This window comes from Podarcis vaucheri, assembly GCF_965113315.1.
Source record: "Podarcis vaucheri genome assembly, chromosome: 8".
Taxonomy (NCBI): domain Eukaryota; kingdom Metazoa; phylum Chordata; class Lepidosauria; order Squamata; family Lacertidae; genus Podarcis; species Podarcis vaucheri.
Genome location: NC_138766.1, coordinates 49998224 through 50019262, shown reverse-complemented (window position 1 = coordinate 50019262; position 21039 = coordinate 49998224). Strand labels below are relative to the sequence as shown.

At 42.4% G+C, this 21039-nt stretch overlaps 1 protein-coding gene across 4 annotated transcripts in view; it reads right to left on the bottom strand.

Moving 5' to 3' along the window:
• Nucleotides 1–21039, bottom strand: part of TAF4B (TATA-box binding protein associated factor 4b) — a 58123-nt gene that overhangs the window by 28990 nt on the left and 8094 nt on the right. For 3 of the 4 annotated variants that reach the window (XM_082234804.1, XM_082234803.1, XM_082234802.1), the window contains exons 2-9: nucleotides 11873–12021; nucleotides 10799–10903; nucleotides 9598–9765; nucleotides 9387–9509; nucleotides 7912–8001; nucleotides 6615–7271; nucleotides 4161–4293; nucleotides 2124–2229 (exon numbers count right to left, since the gene is read on the bottom strand). In XM_082234804.1, coding sequence (XP_082090930.1) covers nucleotides 2124–2229; nucleotides 4161–4293; nucleotides 6615–7271; nucleotides 7912–8001; nucleotides 9387–9509; nucleotides 9598–9765; nucleotides 10799–10903; nucleotides 11873–11986 — 1496 coding nt within the window. In that variant the 5' untranslated portion in view covers nucleotides 11987–12021. Of the gene's footprint in view, nucleotides 1–2123; nucleotides 2230–4160; nucleotides 4294–6614; nucleotides 7272–7911; nucleotides 8002–9386; nucleotides 9510–9597; nucleotides 9766–10798; nucleotides 10904–11872; nucleotides 12022–14434; nucleotides 14607–21039 lie in introns of those variants that run through there. The other variant, XM_082234805.1, reaches the window with a different exon arrangement.

Here is a 21039-nt window from a genome sequence, read left to right as displayed (position 1 = left end):
AGTGTAACTTCCAGCTAGAATCTGCAGACAGAGATAGTGAAATAATCTTCCTTAACAGTCATGAATTATCACAGTTATCTTTCAGTTTTAATTATATGGTAGAAGTTCAATAGAGCATTTGATGCTGCTAACTGCTGGGATATCAGACCTTATGCTACAACTTAGAAGTAGTAGTGAGAACAGAAACTTCCTGCACTACAGCTAAAGCAGCTACCCTAACCTTCCACATTTGGAGGGGGAAAGCTCCCTTGCTACAGTCTTTTGCCATAGTATAAAAGGTAAAGGGACCCCTGACCATTAGGTCCAGTTGTGACCGACTCTAGGGTTGCGGCGCTCATCTCGCTTTATTGGCCGAGGGAGCCGGCGTACGGCTTCTGGGTCATGTGGCCAGCATGACTAAGCCGCTTCTGGTGAACCAGAGCAGCGCACGGAAACAACGTTTACCTTCCCACTGGAGCGGTACCTATCTACTTGCACTTTGACGTGCTTTTGAAATGCTAGGTTAGCAAGAGCAGGGACCAAGTAATGGGAACTCACCCCACTGCGGGGATTCAAACCGCCGACCTTCTGATTGGCAAGTCCTAGGCTCTGCAGTTTAACCCACAGCGCCACCTGCATCCCTGCCATAGTATACTAGCACTAAATTAGTAGCTCTCACATCTTATACCTACGGCCCTCCACCAGATATTGCCAGAGTCTTAGGGCCTATATTACTGGGCCTAACTTATGTGCATTGAAGTGTCTAAAACTTAGCTGAATGCCATACTTATGCCCTACGGCCCCAGCGAGCATGGCTAATGGTCAGGGATGGCAGGAGTTGTAGTCCCAACAACATCTGAGCAGCCAAAGGTTCCCCTTCTGCACAAGATGCCACTGACATCCTTGCCTCCCTCCCCAAACCCAAAACATTTTATGCATGGCACAGACTTCTACTAAATCCTTGTGCTATTACACCAAAAGGTAGCACAGCACTAGTTTAAGGGGACAGGCTACAGCCCAATAAAGGAAGGGGCCAAGGTCTTCTGGAGTGACTTTTTGCCCCAAGAGTGGACTACACTAATGTGTCAACTTCTGAGCCTTCTATGCAACAGAAATCTGAAAGGGATTTTCGTTCCAGTTACTGGCCACATTCAAATGATTTTTCAGGGTGATGAAAACAAATACAGCTTCTTTTCCAACAATCACAGACAACTAGACACATCTGATTTCAATTGAAATGTGTTAATAAATCTCAAGTCTGTATTAAACCCTAAGATTCAGCTAACAGGTATGATACCCTTCTGAACCCTACAAAAAAGCTGCTGGGCTACTTAAAAGGAATAGAGTTTGCTGACTTAGAATTAGCTTAAATCTAATATAGTATATATGACTACCTCAAACCCCAACAGAATAACTAAGAAAAATATAGTATGTAGAGTTATTAATGAAGCTGACTTATTTTCATCAAGGAACAGTGAAATGCAATCTTTGTTCATAATTTATGGAATAATGTTATATTACAATTACTTTTTCTTTAAGTGTTCTAACAAGAATTGACTGAATTATCTAATTTCATTAATATTTTTTAGAATATTAAGTGTGCAATTAAAATCCGCTCACGTATACTTTACAATGTATCATTTGTTCAAGCATTTTATTCATATTGCTTAGGATAAAGCAATCTCAAATCCAAAGAAAACTCTTTAAAATATGTGAAGTTTTAGTTCCCACAGACTTAAATTGTATTTTCCTTCAGTGAGGTAGCAATACTGATATTTTGCAATGTGCGAATTCCTTTAATGAGTTGGACAGTTAGAAGACAGGATAAGGAGTTCAAAATAAAAGAACTAGGATTAGCAGCTAGATAAATAAAAGCCTGGACTTCAGGAGCATATAACCCAATCAAGCTCTGGAATGTAAATATCTGAAACAGCTGTCAGGGCAAATTTTAGACTTTTCCTTTCATTAGCACTAAAACATCAGAACCAAGGAAGCAAAAACTCCCATCAGAAATCTTAAATATTTATTTAGGCATCACTCGATTCTCTGTGGCTGTTTGCTTCCCACCCCACCCCACCCCACACCCCGCCTCCCAGCCAGGCTTTTGCATAGTACACAAACTTCCGACTTTGTTTATTTTTTACCTGAAGGATTTTGTTCCGTTCTCCCTTATTTTATTTCTCTGAACAGGAGATGCTTGAAGCGACAGGATTTTGTTTCCTGGCAGGGTAATTTGTTTCACAACAGAACCTAAAAAAAAAAAAAAAAAAGATGAACAATCCGTAGCAGAAAGCAAAATCCTTAATGACATTCAGCGCACAGCACACCCAAGAACAGATATCTGGAGAGACTGTGTCCAGGATTTTTTTCTGTTTTTTTTTTTAAATGAAAGCTGCATATTTGCTTCAAGGTCAAAATGCAGTTCCCATACACATTATCTGCTCAAGTTATTTTATCAGGACATGGACACCTGGACAACTGTGCTATAGCCAAGAATATTCCAACATCAAAGGTATCTGTAACTGTTGCCTTTAACAAAGGCTGCTCCCTCTTGTAATTAAGACAACTCTCCAAGTGATTTTCAAGACAACTGCTTTTAGCACAGTTAATACATTTGCTGTGCAAGGTCCAGGCAAAGGTTGTGGATGGGTCAATGGATAGTACTGTGCCAATATTCAAGAGGTAGCATCTATCACTGGGAAAATGCACTTCTGGTATTCAGGATATCATGAGAAAGCTTAGGGGAAATGGTACAAGCCTGGGCAAACTGCTCCTCCTCAAAACTCCTGGCCACCTTCTAGTGTGGCCAAGAAGACAGAACAGAAGCTTTTGCTTATTCACAGTGTAGTGTTACATCTTAGCCCTAAAATGGTTAATGTTATAGATGGTTTGTAACGGAAAGTAGAGCTTTGAACTCCTTGTTGAGAGGAGGGGAACTTCAGGAGCCCGAGGCTCATCCGGGTTCATTCCTATCATCATAAAACCATCATGATAGCCAAAGCTCAGCTATCATAAACAAATACTGGAATTTGTTTTTCCATGTATCATGGCACCTATTATTTACATAGTCATAGTTCAGACTTTCGTAAAAACATCAAACTGGTATACAACATTTAGGAATACAATCCACACATTCATAAAAACATTAAAAACCAACAACAAATACTGAAAGGTTAAAAAGAGATAATTCATATTAAAAACATAGTTTTCAAAAGACATTGGAAAATAGCAAGAAATGGTTCCTCTGAATCTCTACTGGACGTGAGTTCTACATGTCTGGAACTGCCACATGCAAGGTCTGGCTCATAGTAAAGGCCAAAGAAACATCAGAGGTAAGTGGAACCACTAGAAGTTCCTCATCAGAGGATCTCAGTGATCCAGATGGAACATAGAATCAGACAAACTCTTAATGTATTTTTGGCCCAAGTTGTTTACAACTTTGAGCCTGGAAAATTGGCAACAAGTGCCGGTTTCTTAGCAGCTGAGTAACATGTTGCAATTAACTACAGTGTGCAACATTAACAGAGATGCCCAAGCCTACCGTATCCCCGTTTAAATCATTTTTGTGAACCTGGTGACTTCAGAGTTGAATTACTGCAACCAAGCAACTCTATGTGGGGCTTTCTTTGTGCTTCACCCAGAAACTGCTGTTATGAATATAGCTGCAGTTCACTTGCTAACAGGAATGAGAATCTGTCAGCATGCAACACCCCTGCTCAGAGATCTGCAGTAGTTGTCATTTTCTTAACTGGCCAAGTTCAAGGTGTTACTATTGGTATATAAAGCCCTTAATGACTAGGGAGCAGTTCACTTCCATGATCACCACTCAACCACTTTGATATGTGGAACTGGCGCCATTACAGGTGCCACATAATACTAGTTCCACAGCTGTAAGAAAACAAACTTTGGACACTTTGGAATTCCCTGTTTATTGACATCAGACAAAACATTGAGCTGTACCACTGAAATGAAGGACACCCACCAAGCAGAGAGATACATTTTGTAAAGTGGAAACAGCATGGTGTGCACTTTGTGGTTCAAATCAATTTTTATTTCATTTTATTTATTTATTGAATTTATATACTGCCCTATACCCAGAGGTCTCAAGGCAGTTCACAGAAAGCTATCCAAGCTATGGTTTGGGCATGAGGTCTGAAATCAGCCAGATAACTTAACTGTACCTGCAGGAAGCTGACTAGACTGGATCAAAGTGTTTAATGGCATTTTTTCACCTGATTTGTTCACAGCATGGAGTGAAGCCTGTTCGAGTGTGACCACTTTTTTCAAGATACTTCCTGAAGGCTGCTGGACTATCTGGAAAAGTTACACATAAAAGTACTCAGCACACATTGCAAACGTAAACAGTCACAATATTAGATCAAGTTAGTCATGCACATGAAAGTGCGACACTTGCATCAGGGCTGACCAAGTCATCCAAGATCAAGCTTGTAAACGACATTAGCATGTCAAATGGCTTTAAGAAGTCTGACTGCACTCCCCCCTCTTTCAGCAATTATGGGTACAATCATATTGGCAGGGCACGTGCTTTGTGAGCATTCCAATATAAACTTATTTACACACTTAAAAGACACCGATAGAACCACTGCTCAGTGTTCTCCCTTCTATCAGAGGTGCCAAAGTTTGCAATATGGAACAGGCCCTTCCCAGTGGCACCAATGAGATTATGAAACTTTCTCCCCTTGGTCTTTCCTGTTTAGGACAGCTGGAATTTGCTTCAGAAAGGATTTGTGGATCTAGTGAATTTATGAACTTGTGTCAAACCGCTGGTGCTCCTCTTCAATTTTTTTACTGTTTTATTGGCTGTTTGATGTTGGTTTAAACACATGAAACTGCTTTGGGGATAATGTCAAAAAGCAGGATGAAATTATCTTAAATAAATCTGTTTGATCATAAAATGAGATCAAAGCTACCTACTGCTACGACTCAAAAGGGCAAATATCAGAAGCCATTTTGCCATGGCTCACAGTTAAAGACATTATGTACCCCCAATGTTTTACAAGACTAAAAGTGCCTTCTAACCTCTCCTGCTCCCATATATTCAACAGCTTTCCATAATACAAACAAGTCTGATGCAGGGGTTCTGTGGTGAAGTTTGAATGGTGTGAACTTTATGCCAAAAGCAGGAAATGCTTAACCCCACCCCAAACGTGAAAAAATAAAAAATCAGGGTAAAACTTCCATTTCCATGGGAGGAAATTAGATTCTTCCCAGTGACATGAACCTCTAGAAATAAGAACTAGATGGGCATTTTAAAACTGCCAAGCGAAATATTGATGTTTTCTTCAACTTTGGATCTCCAGCTGGACTACAGATCCCATCATCTGCTGTCACTTAGCCCTAACTCTCAGGAATTAAAGCTGCAGTTCCGCAGCGTCTAAGGATCCCAAGGATGAAGAGCACCAATTCTAGAGACAGAACAGTCCAGAAAATGTTATAGATCAGACAGAAAAAACACCCCTGTCCTTAAGAGGCCCTATCTGATACCTAATAATGGAGCTCTTCACACACTGTGTATGTACACAATTTGCAGCACTGCAAATTTAATAACCTAAGAAAAGTCTGCTGGATCAGGCCAATGGCCCATCTTGTGTAATATCCTGTTCTTGCAGTAGCCAAGAAGCAGATGCCTGTGGGAAATGCACAAGGAGGAACTGAGCACTCTCCTCTCCTGCAGTTTCTAGCACACTGCTTCCAACCGTGGAGGCACAACACAGCCATCACAGTTAGTAGCCACTGGTAGCCACTGAATTGGCCTGAAGCTCCTTTAAAGACATCCAAGATGGTAGCCATCACTGCCTCCCACAGGAGCAAGTACCATAGCTTAACTATGTGCTGCATGAAGTAGTGCTTTCTTTTATCTTTCTGTGAAAGGTTTCCTGCTCTCCTTATCAAACAGAAAATAACTGCATGGTAACTTTAACATCTCCTTCAGTTGGCAGATCAGGGAAAAAAGGAATATCCAACAACAGTACCTATGGTGACTTCAAATGAGACAGACTTAGCAGTGGGGAGCTGAGTCAACCATCACCATTCAACATTTGTACAGCCCTTGAACATTCAAAGTATGTAACAAAGTCTTTAATCCGTACAATAACCCAGTAAAGTAGACCATATCCCCCCAAACTGTATTATGGGAATGAGGCCGAGATATAATGGTCTGTCTACGGTCAAGTACACAGAATGGGTGAACTGTGCAAACACACACCCAGTTCAAGTATTCATGCTCAGTAAAGTTCTGGTATTGGAATGCTTATTTTACATTGCCAAATACCTAGAAAGCTGCTCTGTTTAGCATCTGCCAGAGTTTTATTCATGGGGATGGGTGCTAAACGTTCCTGATTCTTTGAGTGGACTACTATCAGACAGATATATTCCTCAATGTTGCTTAGTACTCACATATCTCCATACTGCCCCTTTCCTCATATATTAACCTTTTAAAATGGACATCTCAGGTGTCAAGTTATGCAAGGTACGTAAGGGGCAAATGCACAAGTGCCATTTTAATTATTTGCTGATAAACTGCCTTTGAATTGCTGGCTCAGCTGAACTGCTAAGGTTAGCAAACTTCAGAGCTTTACAGATCAAGAGCAAGATAAACTTATCAACTGCTTTACCTTTACAGCCTGTGACGTCTGAGCTGAATGGGAAAGGACAGAACTGGGATGGACAACTCTGATAGTGATTGGTTTCCCAGCAACTGGCATTATGGATTGGAGAGACGCGGTCACTGCTGTTGTAGCAGTTGCTGCAGCAGTAGTCAAGGTTGGCTTCAGAGCTTGTAGAGATGTTGCTGCAGCAGAAGATGGCGGCTTTACAGAACTAGGAGCAGCAAATGCAGGTGATGACGACATTGCAGGGGCATGGACTGGTTTCACAACCTGGAGAGAAGTGGTACCAGTTGCCACCATTGCAGTGGAGGAGACTGGATGTACAGCTCTCACAGTAGTCGGTTTAGTGGAGGGAACGGGACTGGCACCTTGAAGGGAGAGTGTCCCTGACAAAACAGGAGTGGTCTGAACAAGCTGAAGAGAACCAGATCCTCTTGTCACTCCTGATGTACAGAGGACTGGGCCTGAAGTCTGCTGGGAGGGTATCCCCGTCGGAATTTTAAGAGAGGTCACAGTCACAGGAGTGCTGGCAGCAGGTACCAAAGAAGCGGATGATGCTGTGCTACAAATAGGAGGAGCTGTTTGTGGTCCTGATTGTTGAAGACACTGCCGTATAAAGGCCTGTGCGTCAGGCATTAATTGCCGTAAGGCAAGCATACTTTTCTACGCAAGGAAGAAAGCAACAGAAAAAAATTAAGATCCTGCATTTTCCTTCCACCATTGACACTGCACTGTGTCTCATTGAACAGTATCAATGTCACCGCTAAAACATTAAAAAGATAACTAGCAGACCAGCTAAACAATACAGATTATCACATCTGATCGTCGAGGAAGCTTCCTAAAGTTCAGGCTGTTTGCCTTTGCAATCATTAACAAATCTGCACTTTGACAGGAGACTTAAGCACACTGGACAACATCCCAGACACATTTCTGAAGTTGGTCCTGAAGTCCTGCTCTTGTTGCATGTGTGAGAGCCACAAGAACCTGAATGGGCAGGAAGTTTCCCCTGAATGGGTAGAGGTTACCCAAATGGTACATGCAGGTTTGTGCCAGCTAGCCTCACACTAGATGGTCCAATATCACAGACATGGGGGTCCCATTTCTTATCAAGACACCATGGAGGCATGGACAGAATTTCACTGGAAGGGCTCACTTTCCCACACCAACCACTTCATGTTGAGTCCCAGTGTGTTTTGCTTTACAGATTAATTCTCCTGACATTTCAAAACAACCTTTCACCCAACCATTAAGGACCATCACCACTTTGATACTTAAAATGGGGAGCAAATTCATTTAGACATACCTTGAGAAAAGGGAGAAGATAGGGCTGAGGGGAAGACTTTAGCTCAATGTACAGTTTTCTAGTAAATTCTTCTGGTTCCATTTTGGCTTCCTAGATAGGAAAGGAAATGGTTGCACAAATGTAACGTGTCGTTTCTCCAGATGTGCCTAAACTGAACCCACCACTAACTTTCTAGTACTAACAATTTCATACACTGAATATTCTATTCAACAATTAAATTGAAGAAAGTGTACAGTATCAGCAGGCTCCCAAAAGGAATCTAAGATGAATTCTTCACTGGTTAAGAACCAGCAACTGTGGGCAATAAGTTAGATTTCTAAGTTTTTACTACAAACTTGGAAATGCACCAAGGTAGTAAAAAAATTGTGCAATATTTCTGCCACATGACTAGAGAGACAGACTGCAGAAGGTCAAATTTCTACTAGTTTGTATCCAGAAGCAGCTAATTTGTACTTGCTGCATGTGTTACCATAACAGGCAGTACAGTGGTGCCTCGCAACACGAAAATAATTCGTTCCGCGAGTCTTTTCATATCGCGATGTTTTTAGTCCTGCGAAGCACGGTCCGTCGCAACTGCGCCTCTTCAAGCGGCTTAAAAAAAAAAGTGCAAGATGTTTTCGGTTTGCAAAGCAAGCCCATAGGGAAATTCGTCTAGCGAAGCACTGCAAAAACGGAAAACCCTTTCGTCTAGCGAGTTTTTCGTCTTGCAAGGCATTCGTCTTGCGGGGAACCACTGTATTTAACTTGCCTATTCTGAACATGCTCAGGAAAAGCAAAAACAGAGCTACAGAAGCATTGCCATGTCATACACTCTACACCAATCACTCTGTAAAAAAGAATGGGATCAACTTCTGGAAATTATGACACTCCAACATTAATGAGCATGCTGCAGAAGCCTAAAAGCTTTGCAAATGCTAGATATGCCATTTCCCGGACCTATCTGGGGTTCGACCATTGGAAATAGAGTCTGTGCGGAATTTCCAAAAATCACTAAAAATGTCCAAGAAAACCCAGACGTATGGCAACTCATGTCGGATTTTTCACTTTTTAAAATAGGTCAACCCTATATGCAAACTCATTTTGCAACCAAGACTTCCCTGTTTAAGGCACATGCATATCTAAACATGATATAGAAAAACTTATTGGGGGAAAAGGAGCCTTTCATTGTTTGAGAGGTCTGCAAGAGTGGCTCACATTATGGTGTGCCTGAGAATCCTGCATCCCCTCTGAATGTTGTCCCAGTACTCAAGCTAGGACTGGAACATTGGCCTGCAGCCAGGCTGTCTGATGACTGGGATCCTTGCCTTATGCCATGCCCCACTGTGCACTGTAGCCAATGACGTTGTGGCCTCTAGTATGCCCCCATGTACTTAATCCATCCCGTACTTCACACCTTATTTCCTGTGTGCACACAAATCACTTCTGAGTAAATACATTTAGGATCAGGGCACAAATACTTGCAGATGAACTTTTACCAACAGACTTTGTACCAGGTTCTTCACATTCTGCCCCATTTCAGGTGCTTGAGGCCCACTGGATGCCAGTTTTATTAGTGTTGCTAGGAAGCTTTTGCACTTTTCCACATTTTCCAGCATTTCCTGATAGGAAGCCAAAAGAGTAAATTAACTTCTGTTCAGTTCTGAAATACTGGGAAAGGTAGGCAATCTTAGACTACTTTGCACTTACTTTAGAGATGCTGGCCTGTGCTACTGTCCTACTTTCTGTGTCAGGGACTGGCTTTGTAGCAAGAGAGAGCACAGAACAATCAGAAACAGGAGGCTTTGCCACTGGTCCGGTAATCAAAGACTTTGCAGCCACAACTGTGGTGTTGCTATTATTTGTTGATGCTATTGACTGGAAGAAATTAAACATTTAAGTAGCTAGATTCAATTCTGACAGGAAAAAGCAAAACCAAAGCTGCTACATTAATATTAGCATCAGGAAGGCACCTTTGTTCTACTGGTGTTGGTGTCTACTACCCTCCAACACAACTTTCCAACAATGTCTCCCATTCACACTTTTAGGAGAAAGCAAACAGATACACATAACATCATGCATGCAGATTAGCTCATGTGAACCTACATTTAGATTTAGCAATAACGATTTTGTCTGACAGATAGTAATCCTAACAACCGTGCACATTTCCATCAACCACCAGAAGCTGAGAATGACCATCACTGAAGAGAGCTCATAAAGCATTGTGTTTAGAGGTATTTATTGCTTTATTGCAATTAATGCTTTATTGCAGTCAGATTCAGGCATTAGACACTACCATAGGCCGGGGAATAAGGATGACTAACCCAATCCATACGGCAACTTGAATGAGGCAGATGACTAGGGAGGGGGGCAGTTTTCCTATTCCTCAGTATGTTTTGAGTTACATTGGCAAGTGCACCATTAAGGTAAAGGTAAAGGGACCCCTGACCATTAGGTCCAGTTGTGACCGACTTTGGGGTTGCAGCCCTCATCTCGCTTTATTGGCCGAGGGAGCCGGCATACAGCTTCCAGGTCATGTGGCCAGCATGACTAAGCCGCTTCTGGCAAACCAGAAGCGCGGAAACACCATTTACCTTCCCGCCGGAGCAGTACCTATTTATCTACTTGCACTTTGATGTGCTTTTGAACTGCTAGGTTGGCAGGAGAAGGAATGAGCAATGGGAGCTCACCCCATCGCGGGGATTCGAACCGCCGACCTTCTGATCGGCAAGTCCTAGGCTCTATGGTTTAACCCACAGCACCACCCGCATCCCACAAAGTGCACCATTGGGTACATGTAAAAATTTTAGAAAGATACACGCAGCATGATTTATAAAGCTACCTTGCCATTTATTAGATTTGTGACTCATTGGGCTAAAATGTTTAAGTGCCAGAAAATAACAAGTCATACCTGGATTACAGCAGGCTTCTTAACATTTGAATTAACAGAAGGTGTTGTCCAAGTCACTGTTGTATGAGGAGCAGCTGATACTTTCAGTACTTGAGTTCCAGAATTCTTTCAGAAAGGTGATAGAAAATATATTGTTAGGTAAAAGCCTCAAAATGAAATCTAGGGTAAGTGGGCAAGCACCATTTCCTTCTAACTGGACACATCAGTGTTATCTGCCCCAATTCAAGTAGGCTGGGCAAAAGTCTTTTCTGAACAGGAAGATGCAAACAATGCAGAAGAGGATCCAGTAGCATGCCAAGTAGAGAAGGCTTCTTTCTATGGATAGGCAGAAATGCTATGACTTAAGAAGCATTTCAGGCTATGACTGTTCAAGTGTTTTTATTTCTAAGTATTGAAATTTTCCCATCCATGTAGTAACAGTGATAGCTGGTATGAGCAAGTTGAATGCAGAGGAAAGAACAGAAAATCACTGTACTATATAGGCAATTAAGGCTTGCTTAACATTTTAAAGGGACGCGGGTGGCGCTGTGGGCTAAAGCCTCAACGCCTAGGGCTTGCCGATCGAAAGGTCGGCGGTTCGAATCCCCGCGGCGGGGTGCGCTCCCGCTGTTCGGTCCCAGCGCCTGCCCACCTAGCAGTTCGAAAGCACCCCCGGGTGCAAGTAGATAAATAGGTACCGCTTACCAGCGGGAAGGTAAACGGCGTTCCGTGTGCGGCTCTGGCTCGCCAGAGCAGCGATGTCACGCTGGCCACGTGACCCGGAAGTGTCCCCGGACAGTGCTGGCCCCCGGCCAATAAATGTGAGATGGGCGCACAAACCCCACAGTCTGTCAAGACTGGCCCGTTCGGGCAGGGGTACCTTTACCTTTACCTTTAACATTTTAAAGTTATTTAATCTCCTACTTATGAGCAAGTGGTGCCAGCAGAAAATGGAAATGATTCCTGCATCTAGACTAGATTCACTTCACTGCTGCACCCACATCCCTGAGAAAGACATACACTGACCCAAGTCCTGTGAAAAGCTATAGCAGCAGAAGAAACACACAACAAAACTGCTATTACAGACGTATTTACCTGTACAGTCTGTATTTTGACTGTAGGTGCATTTGCAGGCAATGATTGTCGTACAATTGGGTTCTTTTGGGCCTGGCTTTGAACTTGAGCAAGTGCTTGTTGGGACAGCAGCATCAGCTGTCCAGTGTTGCTTCTGACAAGAACCGTTCCTGCAGGAAAGAAGATACTATCAGATCCTTCTACTGCACATTCTTAAGAGCAAGTACATGAATCTGAGTTTGTATAGTCCAGGGGTCTGCAACCTGCGGCTCCGGAGCCGCATGTGGCTCTTTTACATCTTTGCTGCGGCTCCGGGGCGGATACTAGCGAGGGGAGGAGGCGCATTGTGCGCCCCGACACTCCTCACTGTGGCAGGCGCTGTACTGGCTGTGACGTCGCATGGGGGCGGTCCGTGCATTAGTCACGCACCGTCCTGACGTCACCTTCCCGCCCGCTGACAGATCGTGGCTCCTGAGATATATTTGTTTTAAATGTCGCAATGGTTTTGCGGCTCCCAGTTGTTGTTTTTTCTTCAGAAACGGGTCCAAGTGGCTCTTTTTGTCTTAAAGGTTGCAGACCCCTGGTATAGTCCAAACTTTTAAGCAAGAAATCGGCAGAATAAACAGTACATGAATTATGCAATATTACAGTGCTTCTATAGTACTGCACACTTCCCTTCTAGGCTCCTCTGTTTAAACAGCAGACTACTACATTCCTGCTGTGCTCCAGTTAGTGTTATGACAGACGTAGCTTATTGTTTGACCTTTTAAAAATCCATCAAACATATTTAAGAATAAATTCTGAATTGGTTTAGTTTAGTCATGCATCTCTGCTCTCGCAGCTTGCAATATAGAAATGTTAAGACACGCCACACCACAATGTTAGTCCTGCTTTTGGCAACGGCTTCTGTGTTAAATATTTTTTAATTACACGTATTTATAGCCCTCCCCCTTTCACTCAGGGGTCCGAGGGCAGGGTACAAACACTTAAAAACCACAAATATATAAAATCAACACAAAACAATCATGAACGAAATCAAACGGCAACAACAACAAAATGAAAATGCAGCCAGGAGAAACAAATCAAATGCACCTCACACCCAGCCCCAAAGGCCTGGACAAAGGTGTGTTTTCACCTGCCTTTGAAAAGGCCAAAATGTTGGAGCATGATGCACCCAAGGGGAGGTCCTACCATACTTAAAAAATAATTGTCATAGTCTTGATAGACAATGTTGTGTGACTGCACACTTCTGAGACCACCTATGTGTTTCTTTTTAGGCAAGAAATCTCATGCTTGATATTCTTCACCAGACAAGGTTCATTGTAAAAAAAAAGGTGAGGGCCTTCTTTTGCTCAAATCAGGAATTTTTAATTAGATACACAACTCTAGAATCTAACATTTTAATACCGATTTTAAGGCACTTATCCACGTTTATGATATTAAAGTAGTAAGGGGAAGTCTGCCTCATAGGCACACACCCCTCCCCAGAGAGCCAGTGTGGTGTAGTGGTTAAGAGCGGTAGACTCGTAATCTGGTGAACCGGATTCGCGTCTCCGCTCCTCCACATGCAGCTGCTGGGTGACCTTGGGCCAGTCATGCTTCTCTGAAGTCTCTCAGCCCCACTCACCTCACAGAGTGTTTGTTGTGGGGGAGGAAAGGAAAGCAGAATGTTAGCCGCTTTGAGACTCCTTCGGGTAGTGATAAAGCAGGATATCAAATCCAAACTCCTCTTCTTAATCCTACTTCCACAAACTATTCACCGCTGGAACAGGGGCATGTTGCCAACAACAGGATTTAACCCAGCCCTAGTGCCCATTAGCTGATATCACAAACCCCACATTTGGGGGAAATGGCCTTGCAGGCCAAGATTGTCCTATGGCAAATGTTCCCCACCCCTGCTAAATATACTTTTTAATAAGGCTTCCAACTCATCCATAAAAGGGCCAAGAAACCATGCAGAAAGGTATGTTCCTCCTTTCCACATAGGGGCGGTGAGCGTTTAAAGTTACCGTACAATAATTTCAGGAGTAATAGCTGGGTACTTGTTAAATCCTCTAAATGGTAGGTGCCGTTAGAGAACAAGAAGTTAGAGAGCTGAAAGTGCTGCTCTATTGTCACCTCTAACCAAGGCAGCTTGAAAACCAACATGAAACCTTGTGAAGCTTGTTTGTTTCTAAAGAGAGTGGTATGGCTGTCTATTACAACGCCATCAAGTGATCCTTCTTTCAAAACCCTCATTAACTCTAGGGAGAAACAACTGTCTCAAAGCTCTTGACACCCCCACCAACGCTTCCCTCAGCTATTCTGCAGGTAGCAAGTCGAGAGCCTAACAAAGGCCAGCCTTTGATATCTTCTCTCAGCTACAGACCACTGCTAGAGAAAAGGTTTAATTGGTATGTGTAGTTCCAAGTTGGGGGGAGGAAGAAGGACCCGGGACAGCCTGGAAGGATAAACTAGAGCACAAGTAACAGAAGAGAAGGCAGAAGAAAGAAAAGAGGAGGGGGACTGGTAAACATACGTGGAAACTCTGCAGAACCAGAGCAGCACACGGAAATGCCATTTACCTTCCCGCCGCAGTGGTACCTGTTTATCTACTTGTACTTTGATGTGCTTTCGAACTGCTAGGTTGGCAGGAGCAAGGACCAGGCAACGGGAGCTCACCCCGTTGCGGGGATTCGAACCACCGACCTTCTGATCGGCAAGTCCTAGGTTCTGTGGTTTAACCCACAGCGCCACCCGAGTCCCTCAAAAAAAAAAAAAAGAGTAGCAGTAGATAAAAAGAGGAAGTAAGAAACATCCAAGTGTTTCCAACCATCAGCAACTCCCAAAGATGTGGGTAAAGAAGTGCTGGGTACAGGAGTATCAATGAAGGCAAAATTACAAATTAGGGGTCTCATGCTCATCTGCAATTTGCAAGCCTGAAACTGCAATCCTAAACACACATGTCTAAATAAACTTACAGTGCAAGCTGACACTTATTCATAAGTATGCATGCACAGGACCTAGCTGTAAAAACACATACACACACCAAAAATGCTTTGACATCTCAGTACAAAATGCACAATCTACATAGGGTATAGATTGCCTGGGTGCCACAAAGCTTTGGTGCCTTTGTTCTACTTTCTACCCTACATTTATTTTTCACTTGTATACATGGGCTGCATAAAAGGCCAAGAGGCACTTTTTGCATCATGTGTCCAAATGTTCTTAAGAATGAAGCATATGGCTCTGCAATAGTTATAATCCTGTCCGCTAACTGCAACATAGTTGTACAACACTGCCATCTAATGGTGCAGCTAGTTAAGTGTGTGTTTTCCCTTCATGAAATTCTAAGCATATATCACAAGTGTCTGAGAACATGGATTATCTAGCGCTAGTCTACAACACTTGCCCACATTTGAATACCTGCCTGGAAAAACAATTCTAGGGTTGAACCAAAACAAGCGCTCTGTGTGGTGGCCTGATGTCTGTTGCCTTAGAACAGCTGCATAGCAGGCTGGGTGCCCCTGAGCATAGAAAGGAAGGGCACATCTGGAAGAATCCCAAGAACAGGTAAGCAACACATTACCTGAAGAAAACCTATTTGCTACTTCTCTCCACAGGAGGCAGTGTTTGGTAATGGCAACAAAAGTGTGACTGCGCAGGTACCCTGGCTATTGCTATCTTGCTCACCAGCTTTGAAAATCTTTCTAATAACTGCTAAACTCACCCACCCACCCCAAACCAGGAATTATCTGAACAGAACTATTTGTGCAGTAGTTTGTATATACTTCTGCTTTGGTTTTCAAAGCAAAAAGCTATTATTGAGCCAGAGAACTTAAGATCAATTTTAATATTTCCCTCTGTTGCCTCCACTTACCCATTCCTGCATTTTAGACAGGCATGGGGAAGAATAACTACGAAAGTAAGTTGGGGAGCACACTCAGGTCCTCAAAACACAACCCAGTAAAATGCTACTGAGTGGCTTAATCAGCTGAGACCTCTACAAAGGCACTTATGACAAGTTCCCTTTGAATGCTAAAGGCCGAAAGTTCAATGGTTCCCATCGTAAGATTTGGGAAATTAGATGGGGTGGGTTTTGTTTTGTTTTTAGAAATTGGGAAATTCTTAATTGGGTAAATTTCCTATGCATCAGAAAACTTTCTGAAACCCTTGAGAAAGCCCCTAATATTTTAGCCTTTCCTCATAGCAGAAAGGTCAGACCCCACATTCTTAAAAATGTGAAATTAAGGTTTTTCTGCTACAACTTACATCACTTTACACTTGCTTACACGTAATTGCATTTGCCATTCTACCACCCATTCACTACATTTGGACAGATCATTTAGAGCTCTTCACAACCCATTTGTTTTACCCACCCTGAACAAATTAGTGCCATCAGCAAACTTGGCTACCCTGCCCCTGCTCAAGGGCAACCTTTGCCCAACCTGGTGCTCTCAGGTGTAGACTATGATGCCCATCACCCCCCGCAGCCTCACTGGCTGCAGCTGATGTGAGGAGAGGTCCAGTTCAAGTATCTAGAGGGCACCAGGTTGGGGAATGTTGCTCTCTAGGGCCTGGCTCATAAGCTTCCACAATTTTGCTGTTTCAGAGCACCAGCCTTTGCTGACTACAAAGCAGAAAATGTTACTTCCCAATTCTTCAGCCAAGTTCAAGCACAGTTACCTTAGTGAGTAATGACAATAGTGTGGAAGAACCCCCATTCCCAGTGCAGAATGCACATAAGTTCTTTCAGTACATTATTAATCCTGTATAGTAAATACAACTTTCTCAATAGCAGGCCCCTCCACAACTCTGGAATACCCTGGTCTCTGAGGTGCAATCAGTACCAATGACAACAGACTTTTGACAGCATGTAAAAAGTGACTTTTCAATCAAGCATTTGGCTAAAGTGGTGCCGGTGTACAGTGGTGCCCCGCAAGACGAATGCCTCGCAAGACGGAAAACTCGCTAGACGAAAGAGTTTTCCGTTTTGGAGGTGCTTCGCAAAACAAATCTCCTATGGGCTTGCTTCGCAAGACGAAAATGTCTTGCAAGTTCCTGCTGGTTTTTTTCCCTTCCCCCCCCCCTTTTTCTAAGCCGCTAAGCCGCTTATCAGCTGATCCGATCAGCAGATAAGCCACTAAAAGCCGCTAATAGCGCTAATCCGTCAATGGGCTTGCTTCGCAAGACGAAAAAACCGCTAGACAAAGAGAATCACAGAATGGATTCTTTTCGTCTTGCGAGGCACCACTGTATTTGATGATTTAGTAAGTTGCAGTTTAAAGAAATACTGCTTTATTGTGTTTGTGTGCGCAACTGTATGAACAATGAATAATGGTAGTATTTTAAATAAACATCCTACTGACTTTGTGAAATTATTATTCGTGTGTGACTAAACGTCTGTGTTTGATCAGAGGCTCTTCTTGAAGGTTGCCTTGAGCCTTTTGAGACACAGGGCACACTTGCAGCAACTTTTCATCTTGTATGCTGCTGTCCTCTTCCCCCCCCCCTCACCCATTCATTTCTTTCTGTGATGACACAACACTCTTGACACTCCCTGTAAGATAGTTAAGAGAGTTGCAGCTCTAGCCTGTACTAATAGTTGCCACCAGCATTTTAGACATCCCCAGTCTAGACCCAGGGAAATCCTGATCTGCAGTGTTTTTTAAGGGGAAGGGGCAAACTGCATCCAACTCCCCAGAGCAGTCAAGCACATGTGCTATTCAGCCAACTGTTTACAAAAGGAGTCAAAAGAAGCAAGTTGCAGAAACAGTAGCAAACAGAAAGCAAGAAAAAGTAGCGACCAAACAGAAAACAGTAGCAAACAAAGAAAAAACAAAACCAGTAATTTCTAGACAACCTTGCTGATACAATTTCTAATTTGGTTTCAGCAACTTGATACATCCAGCCTTATAGTTAAGCACTAGCCTGCTGGTGGACCATATGCTGCTCATTACAGACTTTACTGTGGGTCACATGGACTTTACAGTGCAGTGGAGCGTCTACCCAATATTATATTTTACCCTCTTTTTTGGCACTATTGCAGAATCCCATTTTTATTAATTGACAAGTTTAGCTGATTTTAAAATGCAAGACTAAAACGATGCCCCCAATTAATCAGAATGATTTGTCTTAAATGTACTAATACTATCAGCATTATGGAAGAGGCATTATTCCCTAGTAGAAGGGGATGATTCTTCCACGATAATGACTACTGTAGTTCATGCTTGCATCTAAACAAAAATTTCTTCAAGAAATAGAGAGTGCATGTAGGTAATTGTCCTAGTCCTCACATAAGTCACTTTTAATGCCAAAGCACAGTAAGTAGATTTCATCCTATGCTATCCCTAGAGATGCATGTACAGGTTCTTACTTGTCTGCCACTCTCTGGATTTTTGTTAAGACACAGAGGGAGACTGCAGATGCATAAATTCATGCTGCCAATTTAAACTGTTGTAGAAAGCATGACAAAATCTGGAAACCATCAGCACAGTTGGGTTACATAATTGCATTTTGTCTGGAATAAAGGAAATCACCGTGGTAGACAGGCAAAGGTAGCGACAAGGACAAACAAGCTTTGCCTATGTATGGCAATCCATTGAGGCTGAGCATTCAAGGATGTCTCGCTCATGTGGGTTGCAATATCAGCTACTGTTTTCAAGGCAGTGCAATCTTAGAAAAACAAAAAATATTATGGCTATGTCCAACAGTGATGTGGGACTTTCTGGAAAATTTTGAATCAGATGATGCCTCTTCGACCTAAATTGATGGTTTGATGTATCACGCTTAACTACATTATTAAAAAAGAAGAAAAAAGGAGCTCCATGTTAATTTAACATGCTGTATCATATCAACTCTTTCCAGCAGCTCAAAATAGATGAACAGAAATATTTGATTAAGAACCTGTTATGTTTCAATAAAAATAATGAGAGTTTTGACTGTATTTAAATGCTTGTAAACACTATTCTATAGCAGCCTCTATTCCCTGGAACTCCCTTCCATAGGAAAGCCATATGGTACATTGTTTGATTTTCTAGGAGGGCAGTTAATTTTTTTTCTGTTTGGACCAGCTCTTGCAGCCCTCATTATTTGGGGTGCTGTGAATTTCTGTACACATGGGATTTTGTTTCTTCTCCTTCCCTAATGCACCCCTGCAAAAAAAAAAAAAACACAAATCTGCTCTGGAGGGTCACGCAAAACCCTCTAGAGCTGATTTTGAGGGTGTACATGGACTGCAGAGAAATAAGAAGTTCAACTGCATGTCCAGAAATCTGAGTGAGCAGATATGCAGCTTTTGATACAGCTCCAAAATATTTTAAGATGTTACAATTCACACACATTAGACTTGAGGGGGAAAATTAAGGTGTCGAATACTCATTTTAGCATGCTAGAATACCTGTTTGCATAAGTAATTGTGTTTTCTTGAGAACAGTCATAAGAAATCACGACTTTGGTTGCACATTTTACTAGCATTATTATTCATTCTAGCTGCCTAGCTCAGCATGTATTTTTTCATGCAGCTACTCTCATGAAACAATGAATTTCTAAAACTGAAAACATTATGTAGAAACATAGTGGTGATATTTTTTCCAGCAAATTCTCCCTATCACTGATGCCTTCAGTAATGCTCAGATGTTGTCAGTGAAGACACTACAGGTTGCCTTGATGTAACAAGTCATCCTTAACACAGCTAGTAGCAGGGGCAAACAGCAACAATTAATACTTGGATAATATGGTAAGGTACATTTTTCAACTTGTTACTTGCTCTGGGCCTGCAGCCACTCTATCAGTCAATGGCACTCATGGCAAGTAATGTTTGTTGTGACAAAGTTTGTGTGTGACCAACAATAGCCCTGCCACCACTATGCAGGAGTTTTTTCTGCCATGGGGTCACGAAGAGTCGGACACGACTAAACGACTAAACAACAAAGTGTTAAAATGTATATGAAACAAATGAGGAGGAAATAAGCTGCAGCTGCTCTGGAGTCTACCAACCTGTGCCCTTCCTTCAACAGATACATTGGCACAGATTCAAAATTAGGGCAGGAAAATCAGTGCATTGCCGTGTTTCCTCAAAAAGACAAGGAGCACCATGACATATAGATAACTACCGACTCCAAGGTCACCCACACTCAGTTTGAACTGCAGGATCTCCTAGGGTGATCATTCCCTTTCATGCATACCAAGGGAGCAAGGAACAAGACTGAAACTTACCAAGTTGCTCCTGATTTCATGACATATGTTGTTGGTGACAAGAAAGAGCAATATCTGAACAGGCCCCTACAGTGGCACTCCTGCCAGGGGTGCTAATTAGATAACTATTTTTGTATTGTCACATTTGCTACACAGAAATTCTGCCATACCAAAGTCTAACAGCTAATATTTCTGTTTGTTCCAACTCCTAATATTCTCTCATTTTAACACCTACCACCTGCACCTGTCAAGTAATGAAGATGTCTGGGTAAATGAGAGCAGTATCAATTTCTCAAAAAGATAGAACTTTAATTAGAAAAATATGATACCAACTCAAAGCTGAAGCTAGCTTCAAAACACATTTTAATCGCACAAGTTATCAAAACTTCGACATTAAAAGCTTGGGTGTCAAAACGTTTTGAAAAACTTTTGCAAGTATATTACAACTTTGCAAGCGGGCAGGGAGAAGAGAAGGAAACTAAGCCTACCTCAGGCAGGCAAAAAAGTTCATTTCGGTTTATTATATGTGGCACAAGCATAACTTAGATAAGCAATTTCAGTGGAATCATTTCACACAAATATGCAGTTGTGTGAGTGCACTGGGAACTTTTAAGTTACTGATCTGCGATTAGAAAGTGAAACTTTAAAGGGCTTACAATACTAACTTTCTCCCTTCTATGATAGTCTATGTCACACTTCTAGAACATAAAAAAGTTCACTTATATTGAGTCAGTGTGTTTCCATATAAAGACTTAATGCTGTGAACCATACAGTACAGATACTGCAGATGGGTTGCTGGCAACATTTTTTTTTAAAAGTCCTATCTGATTTTCCCAAGGAATTTGCATTGAATGCGGGGGGAGGGGGAGGCAGGGATACAGGCTGGCATTTTGGTGCCATCAACATTCAGTGGGCAGGTGCTGCGAAAGATCAGAAGGCGTAATGAAGGCTACTCCGTCCCCCCGCCCATAGCAAGAATTGAACCTGGGACCGTCTGCATGAGAATCGCGAAG